This window comes from Microcebus murinus, chromosome 14 (genome assembly GCF_040939455.1).
Source record: "Microcebus murinus isolate Inina chromosome 14, M.murinus_Inina_mat1.0, whole genome shotgun sequence".
Lineage (NCBI taxonomy): Eukaryota > Metazoa > Chordata > Mammalia > Primates > Cheirogaleidae > Microcebus > Microcebus murinus.
This window is the reverse complement of record NC_134117.1, coordinates 70731814-70751647: the sequence shown is the minus strand read 5'-3', so window position 1 is coordinate 70751647 and position 19834 is coordinate 70731814. Positions and strand designations below refer to the sequence as shown.

The window sequence follows — 19834 nt, the reverse complement described above, 5'->3', positions numbered from 1 at the left end:
TTCTAAACACACACACACAAACACACACACACACGCGCGCATGCACACAATGACTGCAAAGATATTTAGTTCTAGAGCTTATGCAATTTCCCAAAAGGTTTTCCAAAAAACAACCATCCAAGGCAGTAATATAAATGTAATCATGGCCATGGTATAACCTGAATGAAGATATCTTTTGTTAAACAACAGAACTGATGCTTGGAAAGCCTGCCAAATACAGTTCTTAAAGATACGTGAGATCAATTCTACAAATGTGTATTGAGGCTGGGCTTCCAACATGTAATTTAATCATCAGGTTAGTTGTCTTTATCAGATTAACTATTTAAGAATGTTTAAGATTTCAAATTTATTAAATGTTATAATAAATGTGCACCAGCAGCCTCCAGTGAACTGAATTAAAAATTTCTTTTCTTTTCTTTACTTTTTTTTTTGAGACAGAGTCTCACTCTGTTGCCTGGGCCAGAGTACTGTGGCGTCAGCCTAGCTCACAGCAACCTCAAACTCCTGGGCTCAAGCGATCCTTCTGCCTCAGCCTCCCAAGTTGCTAGGACTACAGGCATGCACCACCATGCCCAGCTAATTTTTTCTATATATTTTTAGTTGACCAATTAATTTCTTTCTATTTTTAGTAGAGATGGGGTCTCGCTGTTGCTCAGGCTGGTTTCGAACTCCTGACATTAGCGATCCTCCCGCCTCGGCCTCCCAGAGTGCTAGGATTACAGGCGTGAACCACCACTTAAAAATGTATTTTCATTCTCTTTATAAAAAGGAATTTGGTTCTCCAAGTATAGTGAATACAATTTTCCTAAATCTTTTTTTATACTAAGGCAAAAATGCATTTTTCTCAAAACCCAGGCAAAGACTAAAGAGACCCTTGACTGACCACAGGCATCAGGCATTGATTCAAGAACACAGAGAAACTGCTCACAGCATCCTCACCTGCATCCTCCTCCTCCAGACTGGCATGGTCTAGTTCAATTTTTACCTCTGTTCCTCCAAGGATGGCCTGGAGACGTTTTTGTTTTGCAGTGATCTTTTTTAGCTGCTGTTCCTTAAATGGTAAACATTGAATACAGAAAACAGCAATGACATGATTGTTAAATAAAAAAGATAGCATTATAAAATTTTAAAATTTTAGGCAAAAGTAAAATAAAGATAAACAAGAAATTCCATACATTGCCATTACTAGTAAAAACCTTATTTGAGTAATTACCACTTTTCTAGCAAAAAGTGGGCCTCAGCGTTCCTAGCAGGCAGCCTTGCCCCATACACTTTCCTGACTGGACAGCAGACAGCTTTCTATGTGCCCAAACACTTAAGTATGTGCACACTGACTTAGGAGATAGAACTGCTCTAATTGGTGCTCCCCATTACACATTGGGCAAATCACTAAAGCTCTCTGTGTTTCTGACCTTAGCAGCCAATGGGCTATGGAGGCCAACAGGCCCTAGGGGTAAGAAATAAAAATATAAATGATCGGTCAAAAAAGTCAGTCCCCTCTGACAACTATCATATTTATGACTGTCCTTTATAGTATTCTACTGATCACAAAACTTTAAAAGAAAAATATATTTTGCTATGCCTCTTTACCCTGCCCACCCCAGACTCCTCTTTCTCCTGTTACCTTCAACATGACCAGAACTGGGATACGTGGCCTTCCTGGGGCCTCCCCAATGAACTGGGCCTATGGTACCTGGTTCATCTTCCAAAGGTCAAGAATATTTCAACTCCAAATATGAGCATGGAGGCGAAATCCTGGACATAAATACCAACTGCGACAACTGTTTTTTTCTCAGTCTTTCTCTCAACAAAATACTTTTTAAAACACTTTCCCTCTGAATAGTCTATCTCTAAACATCAAGGAGCTGCTAAAGACAAGAATATATAATATAAAAAAAAATATATATATATATATACACACACACACACACATACACACACACACATACAGAATATATAAACCTGAAGTGGCCTGAAGTTTGGTCCACTCTGCCCTTGAAATCCTAGCCCACCAGATACCCAAGAAGGGCAGGGAAGGCCTCTGCACATCAACTTCACATCACTTCCACAAAAGGTCAAATGTCTCCTCTCTGATTTGATATGGGGGGACCCTGCTGCCCCAAGCTACTGCTAACTCTGACTTTTGGGCTGTTATTCCGAAGGTGAATGAGAGAAGATAATAAACTGGTGAGTGGAAAGTAAAAGGAAGGCCACATGAACTGAGTCTATGCACACCCCCAAGAGAGCTTAAAGAAAAGATCAAGGACTCTACACGCTGCAGCAAATCAACTGTAAGCACCAGGACACCGTTAGTCACTTTGGATAGCAGAATTGAATGATCAAAACTAGTCATTCTGGCCGGGCGCGGTAGCTCATGCCTGTAATCCTAGCACTCTGGGAGGCCGAGGTGGGTGGATTGCTCGAGGTCAGGAGTTCGAAACCAGCCTGAGCAAGAGCAAGACCCCATCTCTACTATAAATAGAAAGAAATTAATTGGCCAACTAATATATATATATAAAAAAAAAAAAAAATTAGGCCGGGCGCGGTGGCTCACGCCTGTAATCCTAGCTCTCTGGGAGGCCGAGGCGGGCGGATTGCTCGAGGTCAGGAGTTCGAAACCAGCCTGAGCAAGAGCGAGACCCCGTCTCTACTATAAATAGAAAGAAACTAATTGGCCAACGAATATATACAGAAAAAATTAGCCGGGCATGGTGGCTCATGCCTGTAGTCCCAGCTACTTGGGAGGCTGAGACAGAAGGATCGCTTGAGCCCAGGAGTTTGAGGTTGCTGTGAGCTAGGCTGACACCACGGCACTCACTCTAGCCTAGGCAACAAAGTGAGACTCTGTCTCAAAAAAAAAAAAAAAAAAAAATTAGCCGGGCATGGTGGTGCATGCCTGTAGTCCCAGCTACTCGGGAGGCTGAGGCAGCAGGATCGCTTGAGTCCAGGAGTTTGAGGTTGCTGTGAGCTAGGCTGACGCCATGGCACTCACTCCAGCCTGGGCAACAAAGCGAGTCTTTGTCTCAAAAAAAACAAAAAAACAAAAAAAAAACTAGTCATTCACATCCACTGCAATGTATTTTTTATGAAGGGTTATATAAATCCTAAAAACTGTTTCAACTTCACAAAGCTGTACAAAAGTTCTAAAAAATGTTTCGAACCTCATAAAAATAACATCCTAAGTAAGAGATGTTCCCTACCCTTAAGTTCTCCAACCCTAAGCACAGCCCCAGTGCATCCAGGTACTGACTGTAACATCAAGCGGGAAGGGCCAGCCTCTCCGAACAGTGAGCAGGAGTGTGTGGGGTGATGGCTGCATCAGCAGGAAACAGAGTGGAAACAACTACAGCAAGCAGGGGCTGAGCAGAAAAGAGTTCACATAAGACCAGCAGACTGAGTGAGAGGCCAGCATGCCCAACAGGAGCTAGGTGAAAGAAATGGTGAAGCAAGAATGACTATGTAGTGCACACAAGTGAGGAGGTAAGCAATACCAAAAAGAACTTATTCTCAAATATACAGACAGTCCCCACCTTACAATGGTTTGTGATTCTGCTGCTTTATAATGGATTTAGCAGGACACAACCCCGTCATATACTGAGGAACTTCTGGACTTAATGATTTCACTTACAATTTTTTACTTTAAGATGGGCTTCTCAGGGTATTAAATGCATCTTCGACTTACAGTGTTTTCAACTTATGATGCATCTATCAAGACATAGCACCACCATAAGTTGAGAAGCATCTGTATACATATGAATGCATGTATCAATGAATGGATGGATGGATGTGTGTGTCCACATATCTGTGTGTTGTTAAAAATGTTGTATAACAGAAGACATTAAAGGAAAACAGCTGAAAGATTAAACATACAAAAACAACCCAAAATTTCTCTATTGTAATTATAAATATTTGCTTCATATCTTATATGTACTTTTTATAATACTTCCTAAATTATTAAATGGGCCTAAATGATGACTTTTACAAAAATGCAATATTTACATGTCATTTTGAATCACCTTATTATACTTCTGTCGTTTTACAGAATCTAGTTTCCTGTTGATGTCTCTGTTGATGGCAGCTTGAGGGCTAAGTTGTTCAATAATTTTATTGATTTGCCTTAGGGATGACATACATGACCTGAAAAACAAGACAAATTATCTATTTTTCAACTCTGGTAACATTTTAATAGCATAACATAGACAGAAATGCTAAAAACATGTCCCTTTTACTTATTAACTAAAAGAAACTAAACCAGAAAGCACATGCTTACCAGCCACAAATAGAATTTGAAGTATCAATAGAGGTTTGAAATGGCTGCTAGTGGTTTTTTTTTAATCTGGCTGATTTAAATCAGCTCATTCTCATTTGTAAGCAGAGTCACTTATTCAACATTTTTTTTTTTTTTTTGAGACAGTGTCTCACTCTGTTGCCCGGGCTAGAGTGCCATGGTGTCAGCCTAGCTCACAGCAACCTCAAACTCCTGGGCCCAAGTGATCCTCCTGCCTCAGCCTCCCAAGTAGTTAGAACTACAGGCATGCACCACTATTCCCGGCTAATTTTTTCTATATATATTAGTTGGCCAATTAATTTCTATTTACAGTAGAGATGGGGTCTCGCTCTTGCTCAGGCCGGTTTCGAACTCCTGACCTTGAGCAATCCACCCGCCTCGGCCTCCCAGAGTGCTAGGATTACAGGCGTGAGCCACCGCACCCGGCCTGTACATGGGTTTTTAAAGCCTATTATGGAAGCCTTCCAAAGTTTCCAAAAGTCTTAAAAATGCTTAAGCATTTTCTTATAAAAATCATGTATCTGTAACAATAGTTTTCTTTCATAGAACTGGAAGATCCATTTACTGTAGCATTAAACTTTGTGCTAGGGCCGGGCGCGGTGGCTCACGCCTGTAATCCTAGCACTCTGGGAGGCCGAGGCGGGTGGATTGCTCGAGGTCAGGAGTTCAAAACCAGCCTGAACAAGAGCGAGACCCCGTCTCTACTATAAATAGAAAGAAAATTAATTGGCCAACTAATACATACAGAAAAAATTAGCCGGGCATGGTGGCGCATGCCTGTAGTCCCAGCTACTCGGGAGGCTGAGGCAGTAGGATCGCTTGAGCCCAGGAGTCTGAGGTTGCTGTGAGCTAGGCTGCCGCCATGGCACTCACTCTAGCCTGGGCAACAAAGTGAGACTCTGTCTCAAAAAAAAAAAAAAAAAAAAAAACTTTGTGCTACAAAGAAAAAAGAATCAATTTAAAATAAATTACTCCTAAAACAGACACCATAGAATTATAGCTTTCAATTTTCAGAACACATTCTGGTACCTTCCCAAGTCAAAAAAAAATAAATAAATAAAAAATTTTCAGAACACAAATTCAATATTCTTGAAACTTGTGTAATTTGCTGTTTGTATCCTTTGTGGCTTTCAGGATAAGCAATGCAAGTTACTAGCCATCAAAGGCACCATGTACTACCAGCCATCCAGTGGCATCCTCCTGAGTGCCTGGAGACTCCACAGCACTCTCCTCTGTCAACTCTGTAGGAAGTAGCCCCATCTCTACGTTCAAATGTAAAAGGTATGTTATTACAAGTTGAGGTCCTCAACACTCAAGGTCAGACTGCAACTATGCAAAAGCACCAGCTACTCAAGAGGCCAAAAGAACACAACAGGGAACTGTTAACAGACAACATGTTCTCTAAGTGCCAACAGCCTCCAGCCTTCCCAGCAGCCCCTGTGACACTGCTCCAACCCTCCACTCAGTCCAGTTCTCACCTTCTCTTTCTCACTTGCCTGACACTGCCTAGAATACTGCCTGATGGGGGGCAGATTAGCAATGATGAGTGAGCTCAACCCTCCCTCCCTCGCCCCCCTCCTCTACCCTCCCTTTTGCTCCACCAACCTTGGCCCAGGTCCAGCACCTTCCCCCTTCCCCACCAATGTGCTATGCTCAAAACAGCTCAAGTCCATCTTGCCTCTAAAACACAAATGAAGTCTCCACAGGACTTCATATTTCCTTATAGAGTCAAAAGTAGGACAGAAGAAAGGAAAACCAGGGAGCTCTTTCTCATTATTTCCAGAAGTGCAAATCTGAAAAATTGCCAAGGACTGAACACTTGGTTTGGGGACAAGCTGGAAAGAAACTACAGACAAAAACGTGAGGGGGCAGGATGCATTCCTGGTATAATGAGCAAGAAACACCTGAGCTATAGGTGCACTTCTCCTGAGACAAGATTGTGCACATACTGGTGAGTCCTAGAGCACTTAGAATAGCCCTCTCTCTAGGACATTATGCAAGAAACAGGCTTTTGTGAGCTGACTTCTGTGGATAATGCTGCTCCTGAGGACAACAGCTAGGGCCTCACGATGAGGTTGAGGACTGCACTTACTGACCTTGTCCTCCAAACTTTCAGGAATACTGGAGCTCTTTATTACCTGAATTTCCCTGTCACATTTAAATACAAATTCTGAAGATGGGCCAAACTCACGTGAGGTCATCCACGACTGACCGATACTCCTTCTCTGCATCAGCGAGCTGGGCCACACGGCTGGCCTCATGGATTGCATTGTCCACCTGCTGAAGCACACACTGCTCTAGCACATCCTGGTCATAGACATCCACACCCAAACCCAGCAGTTCAGGGGCCTGCGCACTAGGCTCCACGGCCTGGATCTGATGTCTGTCTATGTGCAGCAGGGCCTGCCCCCTCCTTGGAGCTGCTGATGCACACCCCTCAGCAGAGGTGGATGGCCCTTCCTCAGGGGAGCGAGAGTAGAGGCATTCCTCCACTTCCACATCACCATCAATTTCTTGTTTGACTGCCATTTCTTCATTATTATTGACATGTTGACTTTGTAAACAATCTTGCTCCTGAGTTTGACTTGAGTAGGGGATTCTCTCACTTGGCATCCTCTACAGACTATCTAAAAGGAAAAAAAACATTCATATGCCGGATTATCAACTGGTTATACAGAATTGATCATATACAGTTTCTTAAATATTTTATAATTAAAGTAGACTGATTTTTTTTTTTGAGACAGAGTCTCGCTTTGTTGCCCAGGCTAGAGTGAGTACCGTGGCATCAGCCTAGCTCACAGCAACCTCAAACTCCTGGGCTCAAGCGATCCTCCTGCCTCAGCCTCCTGAGTAGCTGGGACTACAGGTATGCGCCACCATGCCCAGCTAATTTTTTCTATATATATTAGTTGGCCAATTCATTTCTATTTATAGTAGAGATGGGGTCTCGCTCTTGCTCAGGCTGGTTTCGAACACCTGAGCTTGAGTGATCCTCCCACCTCGGCCTCCCAGAGTGGTAGGATTACAGGCGTGAGCCACCGCGCCCGGCCTAGACTGATTTCTTAAAAGATCAACATCCTTCCAATTAAATGAATTCAAGTTTCCAAATACTAACTTCTTAAAAGGGCACAAACTATGTATCTTACTGAGTTCTGAGAATAACTAAGAAAAATTAACCAAAAAAGGAAGAAATGGAGTATCATCAACAAAGAACATTTGGGTAACCAGCTAAGAAAGGCGGCAACCAAAATCTTGAGTGATGCCCATGAATGTTCTCCAAAACAGCTGAAGTCATTTGGCTGCCATTTTCCGAATTAGCATCTTCATTTCATTATGGCACAATTTTTATCATAGTAGCATGATCAACTGTAATGTATAGAATCAGGGATGTGAGGAAGTAGCTCTGTATGAATCAGAGACTAGAAACTTCTAGGCTGAATATCAATCCAGTAAAAAGGAACTCTGAACAAATCTGAAACTCAGAAAGATTAATTAAAATGTTCTCAAAAATAACTCCCTTTCAATTCACAATATAATTTCTCACCCATCAGGTTGGCAAGAATGTAAAGTTTGGTAATATCCAATACTGGCAAGGAAGAGGAGGAGCTGCACTCATACATTGTTGGTGGAAATAAATTAGTAAAGCCCTTTTGGGGGACAATTTAGCAATATCTAACAAAATTTTAAATGCACCTGATCTTTGCCCAGAAATTCTAGTTCTAGATATTTATTCCAGAGAAATACTAACATGTATATACGAGGAGGCTTACTGCAGTATGTCTTTAGTAGTTTAATGTAGTCATTAAGTATTTTCCATGCTACTGATATAAAAAACCTTGTTAAGTGAAAAAAGTCATGGACATAGGATGAACACATTTATGTTGAAAGAACAGTGTATCCCCATCTGTGTGTATGGAATGAACACAAAAAGATCTGGAAGGATACATACCAAACCTGCAACAGTTGGGAGGGGGAAGGAGAAAGGGAAATTTCACATTTTACTCTACACAGGAACTGATGCTTGAAGGAGAAAATTTTCACTATATTACCCACATAACTATAACATCTAATAAATACATTAAAAAGCAACACAATAAACAGGAGTCAGCCTTGCTTTTTAATTAACTGTGAAGAAACTAAGGTATCTTTCAACGCAGAAGCTTTATTTCTATGAAATGGCCACAAGTTCCCCCAACGAGCCTCTCTCCTTCCTCATCAAATAAAACAATCTCACCAGCACAGCACTGGGAATCAAAGAATTGAACATTAACTGCCCCCAGAGACTCCCTCTCTACTGGAGAAGTGTGTCACTAGCAACACACCAGGGCCGGTCAGCCAGTGGTGACATGGACAAGAGGCCACATGAACACAGAGGAGGCAACAATACATTGTGTCTAGGGCCCAAGAAACATCATGTAGGAATTAAGATTTGAATACCTGGCTCACAGTCTGATACACAGAGGTGCTTAATATCTGCTGAAAGTAAGGCTCAGAGAGGAGTCTAAAATAATAAAAAGTTTGGACTGGACAGCTGAGTCACCAGTGAATTCAGTCTCAAAAACAAGGCTCTCAAAAAGGCAGGCGATGGGAAGCAGGGAGAGGTACTTACGTTGCCAGTGCCCTGGGCAGCATGCAGACAGAAATGCAATCTGAGCTCAAGGTAAGTATGGGCACATGTGGCTACATCCACAGAGCAAGCAGCTCCCGAGTTCCCAAGGCCACCAGGTACCAGAGATCATTTTAGAGGGTATGAAGAGGCTAACACTGAGAAGTTTAAAAGTGAACAACACAAGTGAGAAAGTTCTTCCTCTTTGGGCCCTCTGACTTTTTTCAAGAGAAAAGCTCAGCTTGGTGCTCAGCTCCCTTTCTGGCTAAGAGCTTCTGCATTAGCTGGAAATGTTTTCATTTTCCTATTTGTATGCATACAGGGATTTGTTTTTAAGTTAAGAAAAAAAAAACATGTCAATTCAACCAAAAATATTAAGTAATAGTATTGTAGTACAGAAAAGGTTAAAAAGAATGAAGCTTGGGGAAAATTTCTGGTAACAATAAAGAAGGAAGAAAGAATGGTTAACAGTAGGTGATATAGCAAGTTCACATGAGGAAATCAGAAAGGGTCCAGTGAATTTGGACACCAACAGGTCACTGGTTATCTTAGAAGTTTTGTTTAGGTGGAGCAACAGGGACGAAACCCAGACCGTAGTGGGTTATGAAATGAGCAAATGAGTGTATGAGCAAATAGCCACAAGGGAGTAGCCTATCCTTTAAGGAGCTTGGCTGTGGAAGGAGACAGCCAGAATGATAAAGTAATAATGAGATGAGAGTGGGGAGAGAAAAACTAGGGCAAGAAAAACTAGGGAACATAATGGCTAGAGGGAGAGGAGGAAAATAAACTACACAGAAAGTTGCACAAGACAACACTGCAGCAGGGAAAGGTCAAGAGCAGAAATGAACAGAAGGTACAACACATATTTCTCTCACTCTAGCAGGATGACTCTTGATGGACCTAAATCTGTAAATGCAGAGGAGGGAAGCTGAAGTGGACTATAGTGAAAACATAAGGTAGGAAGTTTGGAAAACTCCTGGTCAGAGGACAAAGTTAGGATACAGGCCAGAGGAGAGTGAGGAGTTTGGAATAAATGTCCTGTAGAAGACAAAAAGGAGTTGTTGATGGGGAACAAACACTGATGATGGGTATGAAGGACCAACCTGAGGTTGCCCCCCCCCAAACCATGGATTCACAACAATCCCAAGGCTAATTTCCTCCTCCTGTAACTTCCCGGGGGATATGTCATCATTGGGGGTTTTCAGAGAAGTGGTAGAACGGGGTCACTGAGTCAAGATGCTAAGGAGAAAGCCATTGAAGTAACTGGCCTTGGGGTCCACACTGGGTAGGTTTTTGTTTTTTTTAAAAAAAAAAAAAGCACCAAAAGGGGGCTGGAAATGGGATAAAAGGGTCAGGAAGGCACTTAAGAGCCTGGCTGTGGCCAGAACAGCAAGCCTGCCAGAAGTGAGAGTTGGAAACCAGAAGGCTTCTATCAGAAGGTTAAAGAAGAGTTTCAGAAGTAAAATAAGTCATATTCAACAAATAGTAAAAGTCAATTACACTAAGCAATGTACTAGGTTAACTAATTCCTATCCCCATAGAGCTTAGAGTCTTTGGGGAAGACAAACATTTAAAAAAAGTAATACATATACACACACCCACACACACAAAAAAACTTGTGATGACTGCTATATGAGGAAACTACAAGACTCTTTCCAACAAAATGAGAGAAACCTAACTGAAATTAAGGAGGTAGGTGGGAGGTCAGTGAGGCCTCTCTGATAGTGACATCTGAGCCAAGAGTTAATCAGGCCAAAAGTGGAACAAATATGTTGCAATGAAACCTATAATTTCTAAGGCTGGGACGACCTGATGCATTTGGGGAAATGGAAGGCTGGAACAGTGAGAATTTTTTACTTTTTTTTTTTTGAGACAGAGTCTCACTTTTGTGGCCCAGGCTAGAGTGAGTGCCGTGGCGTCAGCCTAGCTCACAGCAACCTCAAACTCCTGGGCTCAAGCGATCCTCCTGCTTCAGCCTCCCAAGTAGCTGGGACTACAGGCATGTGCCACCATGCCCGGCTAATTTTTTGTATATATATTTTTAGTTGGTCAATTAATTTCTTTCTATTTTTAGTAGAGACGGGGTCTCGCTCAGGATGGTTTCGAACTCCCAACCTCGAGCAATCCGCCCGCCTCGGCCTCCCAGAGTGCTAGGATTACAAGCGTGAGCCACCGCGCCCGGCCAAGAATTTTTTACTTTATTTTAGAGTTAAAAAGATCCAGTGAGAACTCCATTGTATAAATCTCACAGGGTATCTTCTAATACACTACAAGGCTTAATCATGTGGCAAAATAGTATCTTCCTTGTCCTCCCCCTTGAGCACTTGGGGGATTCAGTGGCCAGGGGCCAGGTGGATCCTGGTTTGAAGGGTTGGTCCTACACATACACAGTTCTGAGAAGGGGCTGGCAAGGGCAAGATCACATAAGGCCTGGGAAAACATGAGCATGGATTTTACTCCAAGTGCAACAGAATGACTTTTAAGAGTTTTAAGTAGGGTGATGATGCCATGACTCAATTTGTTTGTAAAACACTACTTGGACTACTGTATGGATAACGGATTGGAGGGAGCAGTGAGATGATGGAAAACGTTCAGTAGAAAAATGATGGCAGCTTGGAACAGGATGCCAGCAATGAAGAAGGACACTACGCTATGTGGGCAATCATGGGACAGCATTGCCAAGCGGACTGCTCAAGCCTCCACATACTGTCCATCGAACCTGACTACATCAACGCCCAAAGTGACGGACATATATTTATCCGGAAACTCTCTTTCAAATAACAACTCCAGTATTTTAACCAAAATAAACTGGGCCCGGCCGACGCTGCGCGCAGGAGCCTTATACAAGTCTGGGAATTTGACGTTTCGTCCCTAGCCCACTTGGCCAGGGCCACAGCAGCAGGCTCCGGCCGCCCTAGGTGAGCGCGCGCCCCCGCATCACTTCCGGTCGCAGGTAAGCCGGCCGGAAGTCGCGCTCCCAGCCCCACGACCGGCTCCCCGCCGCCCGCGCGGAGAGACTCCATCACTGCGGCCGGAGGCCAGGACGCGGGCCGCAGCCTCTCGGGGAGCCTGAGCCGGGTCCAGACACCCACCGCCTGACATTCAGCCTAGCCGGCCGAACACTCACCACAGGGCCGCGCGGCCGCCACACGGAAGCAGAGACGCCGCGGCTGCCGCCAGCCACCGTGGAAGCCGGCCTCACTAGCCTTCGCGCATGCGCCCTAGGCTGGCACCGCCCCCAACAGCGACGCAGGCTCCGGCTTGCGCGATGAGGCCGGCGCATGCGCCGGGCTGTCTGTGTGTTGTTATGCACAGGCGCGGCCACGTGGTTTGAGGCACTGAGCGCAGCCTGGCCTTTGCACCTGCGTGCTAGGCGGCAGAAATGTGGTCGCCGCCGCTGGCCAACTGGGTGGCTTGGGGCTGGCACTTCACCTCTGGTGAGAAATACCTCGCTAGTGAGGCAGTTATAAAAATTAAAAGAGATATTTCCAGAGAGAGAGAGGTGTGAAGGTAAATGCTTGCAGTTAACCATGAATCCTAAAGAAAAAGTCAGCTTGGGGAAGGGAGCAAGCCTCACTTTCTGGTCGCCAGCCAGGCCCAGTGGGCGTTGTCATTTTTCTTATTGGTTGGCGTGTCAATGAACACTTGAGAACTAGGGAGAGGTCTTATTTATATCTGTTCCTGTCCACCTGTGTCACACACCTGGGCTGGGGTAGTGTGTGTACGTAGTGGGCCTGCATAAATGTCTTGATTGCATTAAGTCAGTCATTTAACATGACTCTGCAGATCTCGCAGGTAGGCAAGAATTTTAGCTTGCAGCGTTTGAAGAAATAAGATGTTCATGCATGGGTTCAGAACAAAGGTAGGAAGTTGAGTTTCGCCTGAGGAAAACAGCCACCAGAGATCAGTGGTGGCTGTACAAAATGGAGCAAAAGCAGAGAGAACTTCTCAACGCAGGGATTCCAGCGCTGGGAGAGGGTGAGTGTAGGGTGGCTGTTCCAGGGCCCTGAGGCAGAAAGTCCTCTGGGAGTGGAGTGACTTCGGGTAGTCACCAAGTCTGCCTAGGGAAGTGCCTTCCTCATTTTTAAGCCTGAAGCTGGACAGTAGGAGAAGGGTTGGAAAGGGAATCAGGTAATGCTCAGTGATAACATCCTGTCACTCCTGGCAGCAGCTCCAACCTGTGTTGGGGCATCCCACATAAAGACTTAACTTGTTTTTTAAAAAATGAAAAAGAATTCTAAGAATCTCTTGAATAAAGTATTGAGAATAGTTCCAGGCGCTGTGGCTCACAACTGTAATCCTAGCACTCTGGGAGGCCGAGGTAGGCAGATTGCTCAAGATCAGTAGTTCAAACCAGCCTGAGCAAGAGCAAGACTCCCTCTCTGCTATAACAGAAAGAAATTAATTGGCCAACTAAAAATATATAGAAAAAATTAGCCAGGCATGGTGGTACATGCCTGTAGTCCCAGCTACTCAGGAGGCTGAGGAAGGAGGATCATTCGAGCTCAGGAGTTTGAGGTTGCTGTGAGCTAGGCTGACCCCGTGGCACTCTAGCCTGGGCAACAAAGTGAGACTCTGTCTCAAAAAAAAAAAGTATTGAGAATAGGCTGGGTGGGGTGGCTCATGCCTGTAATGCTAGCTTTCTGGGAGGATTGCTACAGCTCAGGGGTTTGACACCAGCCTGAGCACAGCGAGACCCCGTCTCAAAATTAAAAAAAAAAAAAAAGAGAGAGATAATAGGCAGTTGATAGGATATTCGTTTTAATGCTTCAACATGAAAGCAGTTAGTGGTTCTTAACCATTTTGAGAATAAGGTTCCCTTTTTAAAGTATAGTCTTTTGGAGACCCTTTATATGTCAATCAGAATTTGGACAGGAGGCCAGCCACGGAGGCTCACGCCCGTAATCCTAACACTCTGGGAGGCAGAGGCCGGCAGATCGCTCAAGGTCAGGAGTTCAAAACCAGCCTGAGCAAGACCCCGTCTCTACTAAAAATAGAAAGAAATTAATTGACCAATTAAAAAATATATATACAAAAAAAAATTAGCCAAGCATGGTGATGTGTGCCTGTAGTCCCAGCTACTTGGGAGGCTGAGGCAGGAGGATCGCTTGAGCCAGGAGTTTGAGGTTGCTGTGAGCTAGGCTGACACCACGGCACTCACTCTAGCCTGGGCAACAAAGTCAGACTCTGTCTCAAAAACCAAAAAAAAGAATTTGGGCCGGGCGTGGTGGCTCACGCCTGTAATCCTAGCACTTTGGGAGGCCGAGGCGGGCGGATTGCTCAAGGTCAGGAGTTCGAAACCAGCCTGAGCGAGACCCGGTCTCTACCAAAAATAGAAATAAATTAATTGACCAACTAAAAATATATATACAAAAAATTAGCCGGGCATGGTGGCACATGCCTGTAGTCCCAGCTACTCGGGAGGCTGAGGCAGTAGGATTGCTTGAGCCCCGGAGATTGAGGTTGCTGTGAGCTAGGCTGATGCCACGGCACTCACTCTAGCCTGGGCAACAAAGTGAGACTCTGTCTCAAAAAAAAAGAAAAAAAAAAAAAAAAGAATTTGGACAGGAAAAAGATAGTATACTCAAAAAGGGAAGTGGAAGAGAGTTAATTATCTTTACAAAGATGTGGGCAGATATGTCCAAGAAAAAGTGTTCAAGGAGCCTGCTCTTCCTTCCAAACCCTTTAATAAGGTGCTGGAAATTTTCTAAGAAAAAAGATATTCAGAGAGTGTTTCAATTGACAGCAGCTTCCAGATGCTAAATTCTGTCTTCTACTTGGTCTTTCGAAAAACACAAAAATGGGGAATAGTTTCCTCCTGGCTATGGTCATCATGAAAGAGATGGGTACCTAGGATGGAGCCATAAACAGGTCAAGCTGAAGCCTACCAACAGGAACTCTAAAAGTGGAAATTCTACAGCCAACCCTGCCAGCTCTAACATACAGAGGATAAAAGGGGGATTTTTAGTAACGAATTCATAATATACATTTATGAACCTTGAAGACTGGATGTCAACCAAGGTATCACTCCTTTCTTCCTTGTATCCAATCAGTCCCCAAGTTCCACTGGTTCTGCCTCCTCCATAGCTTATACACCTATCCCATCTTCTCCATCCCCTCTGTTTGGTTGCCTTGACTAGTGCAACCAGTCTCTAGCTCCAGTTTTGTTCCCTTCCCATTTAGTTGCTAAAAGGGTGAATCACCCAAAGGAAACGTTTAACATACAGGCTGTGTCGGAGCAGCGCGGCTGGTTTGCTCCCACATTCACCCAGGTGCAGGTGGGCTGAGTCCGAAAAGAGTCAGCACAGAAGGAGGTTTAGTGAGTGTTTTTTTTTTGTTTTTTTTTTTTTGAGACAGAGTCTCACTTTGTTGCCCAGGCTAGAGTGAGTGCCGTGGCGTCAGTCTGGCTCACAGCAACCTCAATCTCCGGGGCTCAGCGATCCTACTGCTCAGCCTCCCGAGTAGCTGGGACTACAGGCATGTGCCACCATGCCCGGCTAACTTTTTGTATATATATTTTTAGTTGGTCAATTAATTTATTTCTATTTTTGGTAGAGACGGGGTCTCGCTCAGGCTGGTTTCAAACTCCTGACCTTAAGCAATCCACCCGCCTCGGCCTCCCAAAGTGCTAGGATTACAGGCGTGAGCCACCACGCCCGGCAGTGAGTGTTTTTATAAACGGGACAGCCGAGCCCCTCCCACCTGCCCTGTGCTTTGTTTCTGGGCCGAACTAGCAGGTGAAGAATTGCTTTCTGCTACGAGCAGTTCGCATATGGCAGAGGATGGTGGGCAGAACAGCTGTTTGTAGTAAATTCTTCTTCAAATGACCAACTCCTACCACTGCTTTGCCCAGTCACATCCATCCTTCTGCTCTGGCATCATCCTTATCAAGAGAGCTGGGGAGGGACCGCTTGGTCTCCACCAGGGAGGGGGGGAGGAGTGCTGGCTGCCTCTGTCTGCCAGGTCTACAAAGCCCGGACTCCCCAGACCCCTGCGGCTGTTGTACAGCCTCAGTTTTGCATTAGCCACATTCTGTCCTATACATGCTTTTGGGGTTCCCACCTAGAATAAACCTAACAGTTGCTAGAAGGATTTCTTTAAAACATTGGCTCTGGTAATATCTCTCCTCTGCATCAGACCTATTAATGCAAGATAAAAATTCAGACTATTTAACATGTCATCCAAGCCCTGTTACTCTCCTGTCCCATCTAATTTTTCTGTACTACGTCTGTCCCATGCTGCCTGGATGCCTATGCTTAGGATTTAGGAAACTACTTACTGTTCTCCCATTTGGAGTCTTCTGCAGTTGGCTTCTACTGCCTAGCAAGCATCTTGTGCACATGTCTTCCCAACTGTCTTAGCTCAGGCCGTAACAAATGCACAGACTGGAGGGCTTAGTAGACATTTATTCCTCACAGTTCTGGAAGCTGGAAGTCCACAACTAGGGTGCAAGCAGATTTGTTTCCTGGTGAGGAGTCTCTTCCTACTGCCCTCTCACTGTGTCTGTAGGTGGTGAAGAAAGAGCTCGCTAATCTCTCTTCCCTTTCTTATAAGGCATCAGCTCTATTGGCTGTCAACAGAAAAAAAGCCAAAGACTGCAAAATAATTTTTTTTTTTTTTTGAGACAGAGTCTCGCTTTGTTGCCTAGGCTAGAGTGAGTGCCGTGGCGTTAGCCTAGCTCACAGCAACCTCAAACTCCTGGGCTCAAGCAATCCTTCTGCCTCAGCCTCCCAAGTAGCTGGGACTACAGGCATGCGCCACCATGCCTGGCTCATTTTTCTATATATATTAGTTGGCCAATTAATTTCTTTCTATTTATAGTAGAGACGGGGTCTCGCTCTTGCTCAGGCTGGTTTCGAACTCCTGACCTCGAGCAATCCGCCCGCCTCGGCCTCCCAGAGAGCTAGGATTACAAGCGTGAGCCACCGCGCCCGGCCTGCAAAATAATTTTAAAGAGATTTATTCTGAACCAAATTTAAGGACCATGACCCGGAGCCACTGCCAAGAGGCCTTGGGCAAATGGACTCACTGTGGCTGGGTTACAGTTTGGTTTTTATACATTTTAGAGACAAGGGTTACGGGTAAAGCCATCAATCAATATGTGGGAGACATACATTGGTTTGGCCCAAAAAGGAGGGCCATCTCGAAGCTGGGTGGGGGGGCTTACAGGTTATAGGTGGGTTTAAAGATTCTTTAGATTGTAATTGACTAAAGACATGAAGCTTTGTCTAAAGACCTGGAATGTTTTAACATAAACTGGTTACCAGATATAAGCCACTGTTGCATAAATTCAGGACCTGCAGGTTTGTCTTGCATACCCTTTAGGCCTGTTAATGGGTTACAAAGGAAGTCTCCAAGAAGGGAGGGGGCATGGTAAGGCATGTCTGACCTCCCTCCTCCTGGCAGGCAACTTTGCCCTAGAATATTCCTTTGGCCACAAGGGGGTCTATTTAGTCAGCCGGTTGGGAGGGGGGTGAGCATTTTAGTTCACATGGCTTAGGGCCCCATTTAACCTGAGTTACTACCTAAAGGCTCTATCTCCAAATTCAGTCGCATTAGGGGTTAGGATTTCAACATGTGAATTTTGGGGGCTCATAATTCATTCCATAGCACCAATTCTGCCACATTGGAAATATAATAAATACTGTGAAAAAATGATTTTTTAAAAAAAGAAGCAAAAGTTTATTATTCAGAATATGATGTTGGCAACCACTAGAAAAACTGGTGCTAAATATATATTGAATAAATGAACAAATAATCGTCAAAGCAATGAACATATGAAACCATATGATCCTGGCCATTGCAGTACATTGAACTCCATAGAGACAGCATCAGGGCATATGAGAGACCAATGGGCACTGGGCAACTCTGTTCTGAGAGGGAATAGGGACCCCTCTCAGGGGCCTGCTGGGCGCTCCCCCCCAAGCATGGAAATAAAGGAAAAAGCTTGAGTCCTTTCAAAGGAAATTCTAGCCAGCCAGCTAGCTTTGAACACTAAATGAGCAACCTCATAGTACCATGTTTCCCTGAAAATAAGACAGGGTCTTATGTTTATTTTTCCTCAAGAAGACACCTGAGGGCTTATTATCAGGGGATGTGTTATTTTCCCCTCAAAGCCTCAGCTTGCAGCACGCACAGCATGGCTGGGACCTGACGGGGAGCCAATCTTGTTAGGGGGGCTGCCTGCACCTTTCCGGTCACCTCTGGGATAGTAGCTGTCATGATGGGGCAAATGAGAAGGGCTGCTAGTCATGTTTACCGCTCTGCAACAAAATGCATGGTTGTGCAGATATGCTGCATTGCCACGCCTGTCACTAGGGCTTAATTTTGGGGTAGGGCTTATGTTGTGCAAATGCTTAGAAATCCTGCCAGGGCTTATTTTATGGGTAGCTCTTATTTTCGGAGAAACACAGTAATAACAGTAGGCTTCCAAGCAAGACAGAGTCACAAAGTGTTTTAGTTTATGGAACTAAAAGAGAACATCTTAACCTGGGTTCCTGAGTTGTTTTTCAGAAGCCCACACCAGAGGGAAAATGCAGATAAAGGGGAACTGAAGATTAAACTGTGATCACCCTTTGTTCTAAATTTCTCCCCAAGGGGCCTGTAGTCTCACCCCCCTTAACCTTCCTTCCTGCTAATCAAAGAATCTCTCAATCCACCTATGACCCATAAGTCCCCCCACTTCAAGTTATCCCATCCTGGCTCACGCCTGTAATCCTAGCAATCTGGGAGGCTGAGGCAGGAGGATTGCTTGAGCCCAGGAGTTTGAGGTTGCTATGAGCTAGGCTGATGCCACGGCACTCTAGCCCAGACAACAGAGTGAGACTCTGTCTCAAAAACAAACAAACAAAAAGATATCCCACCCGTTTGGGCCAAGCCAATGTATAATCTTCATGTTTTGATTTATAATTTTTCCTGCAACTTCTGCTTTCATGAAATGTATCCCTTCCTTTAAAAACCCTAGATTGTAAGCCACTGGGAGTTTGGGTCTTAAGCGTTGGTTACCTCCTATTCTCCTTGGATGGCACCATGCCTCCTCCTGCTGCAACGCTTGGCATTGGTGTCTGGCTTTGCTGCATGAGATGAGTGGGCCCCAGTTTGATTTTGTAATGTTTCTTGCTAAAGAGAAATAACTAAATGTGGACAAAGGAGATCCTGAGAAGCAGAGAGGCAAAATGTCATCATACACATTCTTTGTGCAGACTTGTCCAGATGACTGCAAGGAGCACCCAGATGCTTCAGTCAACTTCTCAGTTTTCTAAGAAGTGCTCAGAGAGGTGAAAGGCCTTATCTGCTAAAGAGAAAGTGATAAGGGAAACTCCCATCTATTTCTTGCACATCAGGAACCTAAGACCCCCAGACCTCAGGAAGACCCACATCAGCATAACACTAACCTATTACCTGGTGCTTCAGCTACCCTATTACCTGGTGCATCAGCATAACACTGAACCTATTACCTGACGCAGGAACTAACCTACACCTGATACCCCATCCCTCGGACCACCCCAACTTAATAAAAGTGGGAAAAATCAGGTAGACGGGCTCAGAATTTGGTGGTGAGGCCCCTCTGAGCCCGCTGGCGAATACACTTTGATTCTCTGACTCTCCATGCGCCGCTCAGTTTGTCCTCAGGACCACCCGCTGTGACACTTGCTGTAACAAAAGGACAATTTGAAGACATGGAAAAGGTGGACAAGGTCTATTATGATAGAGAAATGAAAACCTATATCCCTCCAAAAGGAGAAACAAGAAAGAAATTTAAGGATCCCAATGCACCCAAAAGGATTTTTTTGACCTTTCTCATGTTCTATTCTGAGTATTGCCCAAGAGTCACAGGAGAACTTAGAGCCTATGCATTGGTGATGTTGCAAAGTAATGGGGAGAGGTGTGGGATGTCAAGAGAAAAGAAACTGAGGCAAAACTAATATTAATAGTAGAGA

General features: G+C 44.5%; 1 protein-coding gene across 3 annotated transcripts in view; it reads right to left on the bottom strand.

Moving 5' to 3' along the window:
- The window catches only part of LOC105860099 (DNA excision repair protein ERCC-6), a 90158-nt gene extending 77961 nt beyond the window's left edge, over positions 1-12197 (bottom strand). For 2 of the 3 annotated variants that reach the window (XR_001148836.3, XM_076010226.1), the window contains exons 1-4: positions 12022-12195; positions 6480-6915; positions 4017-4137; positions 940-1051 (exon numbers count right to left, since the gene is read on the bottom strand). Coding sequence is in view for 2 of the 3 variants with exons in the window: in XM_076010226.1 (XP_075866341.1) it covers positions 940-1051; positions 4017-4137; positions 6480-6901 (655 nt within the window). In the remaining variant the exon portion in view is untranslated. Of the gene's footprint in view, positions 1-939; positions 1052-4016; positions 4138-6479; positions 6916-12021 lie in introns of all 3 variants that reach the window. The other variant, XM_012744565.3, reaches the window with a different exon arrangement.
- Between the last annotated feature and the right edge of the window lie 7637 nt (positions 12198-19834).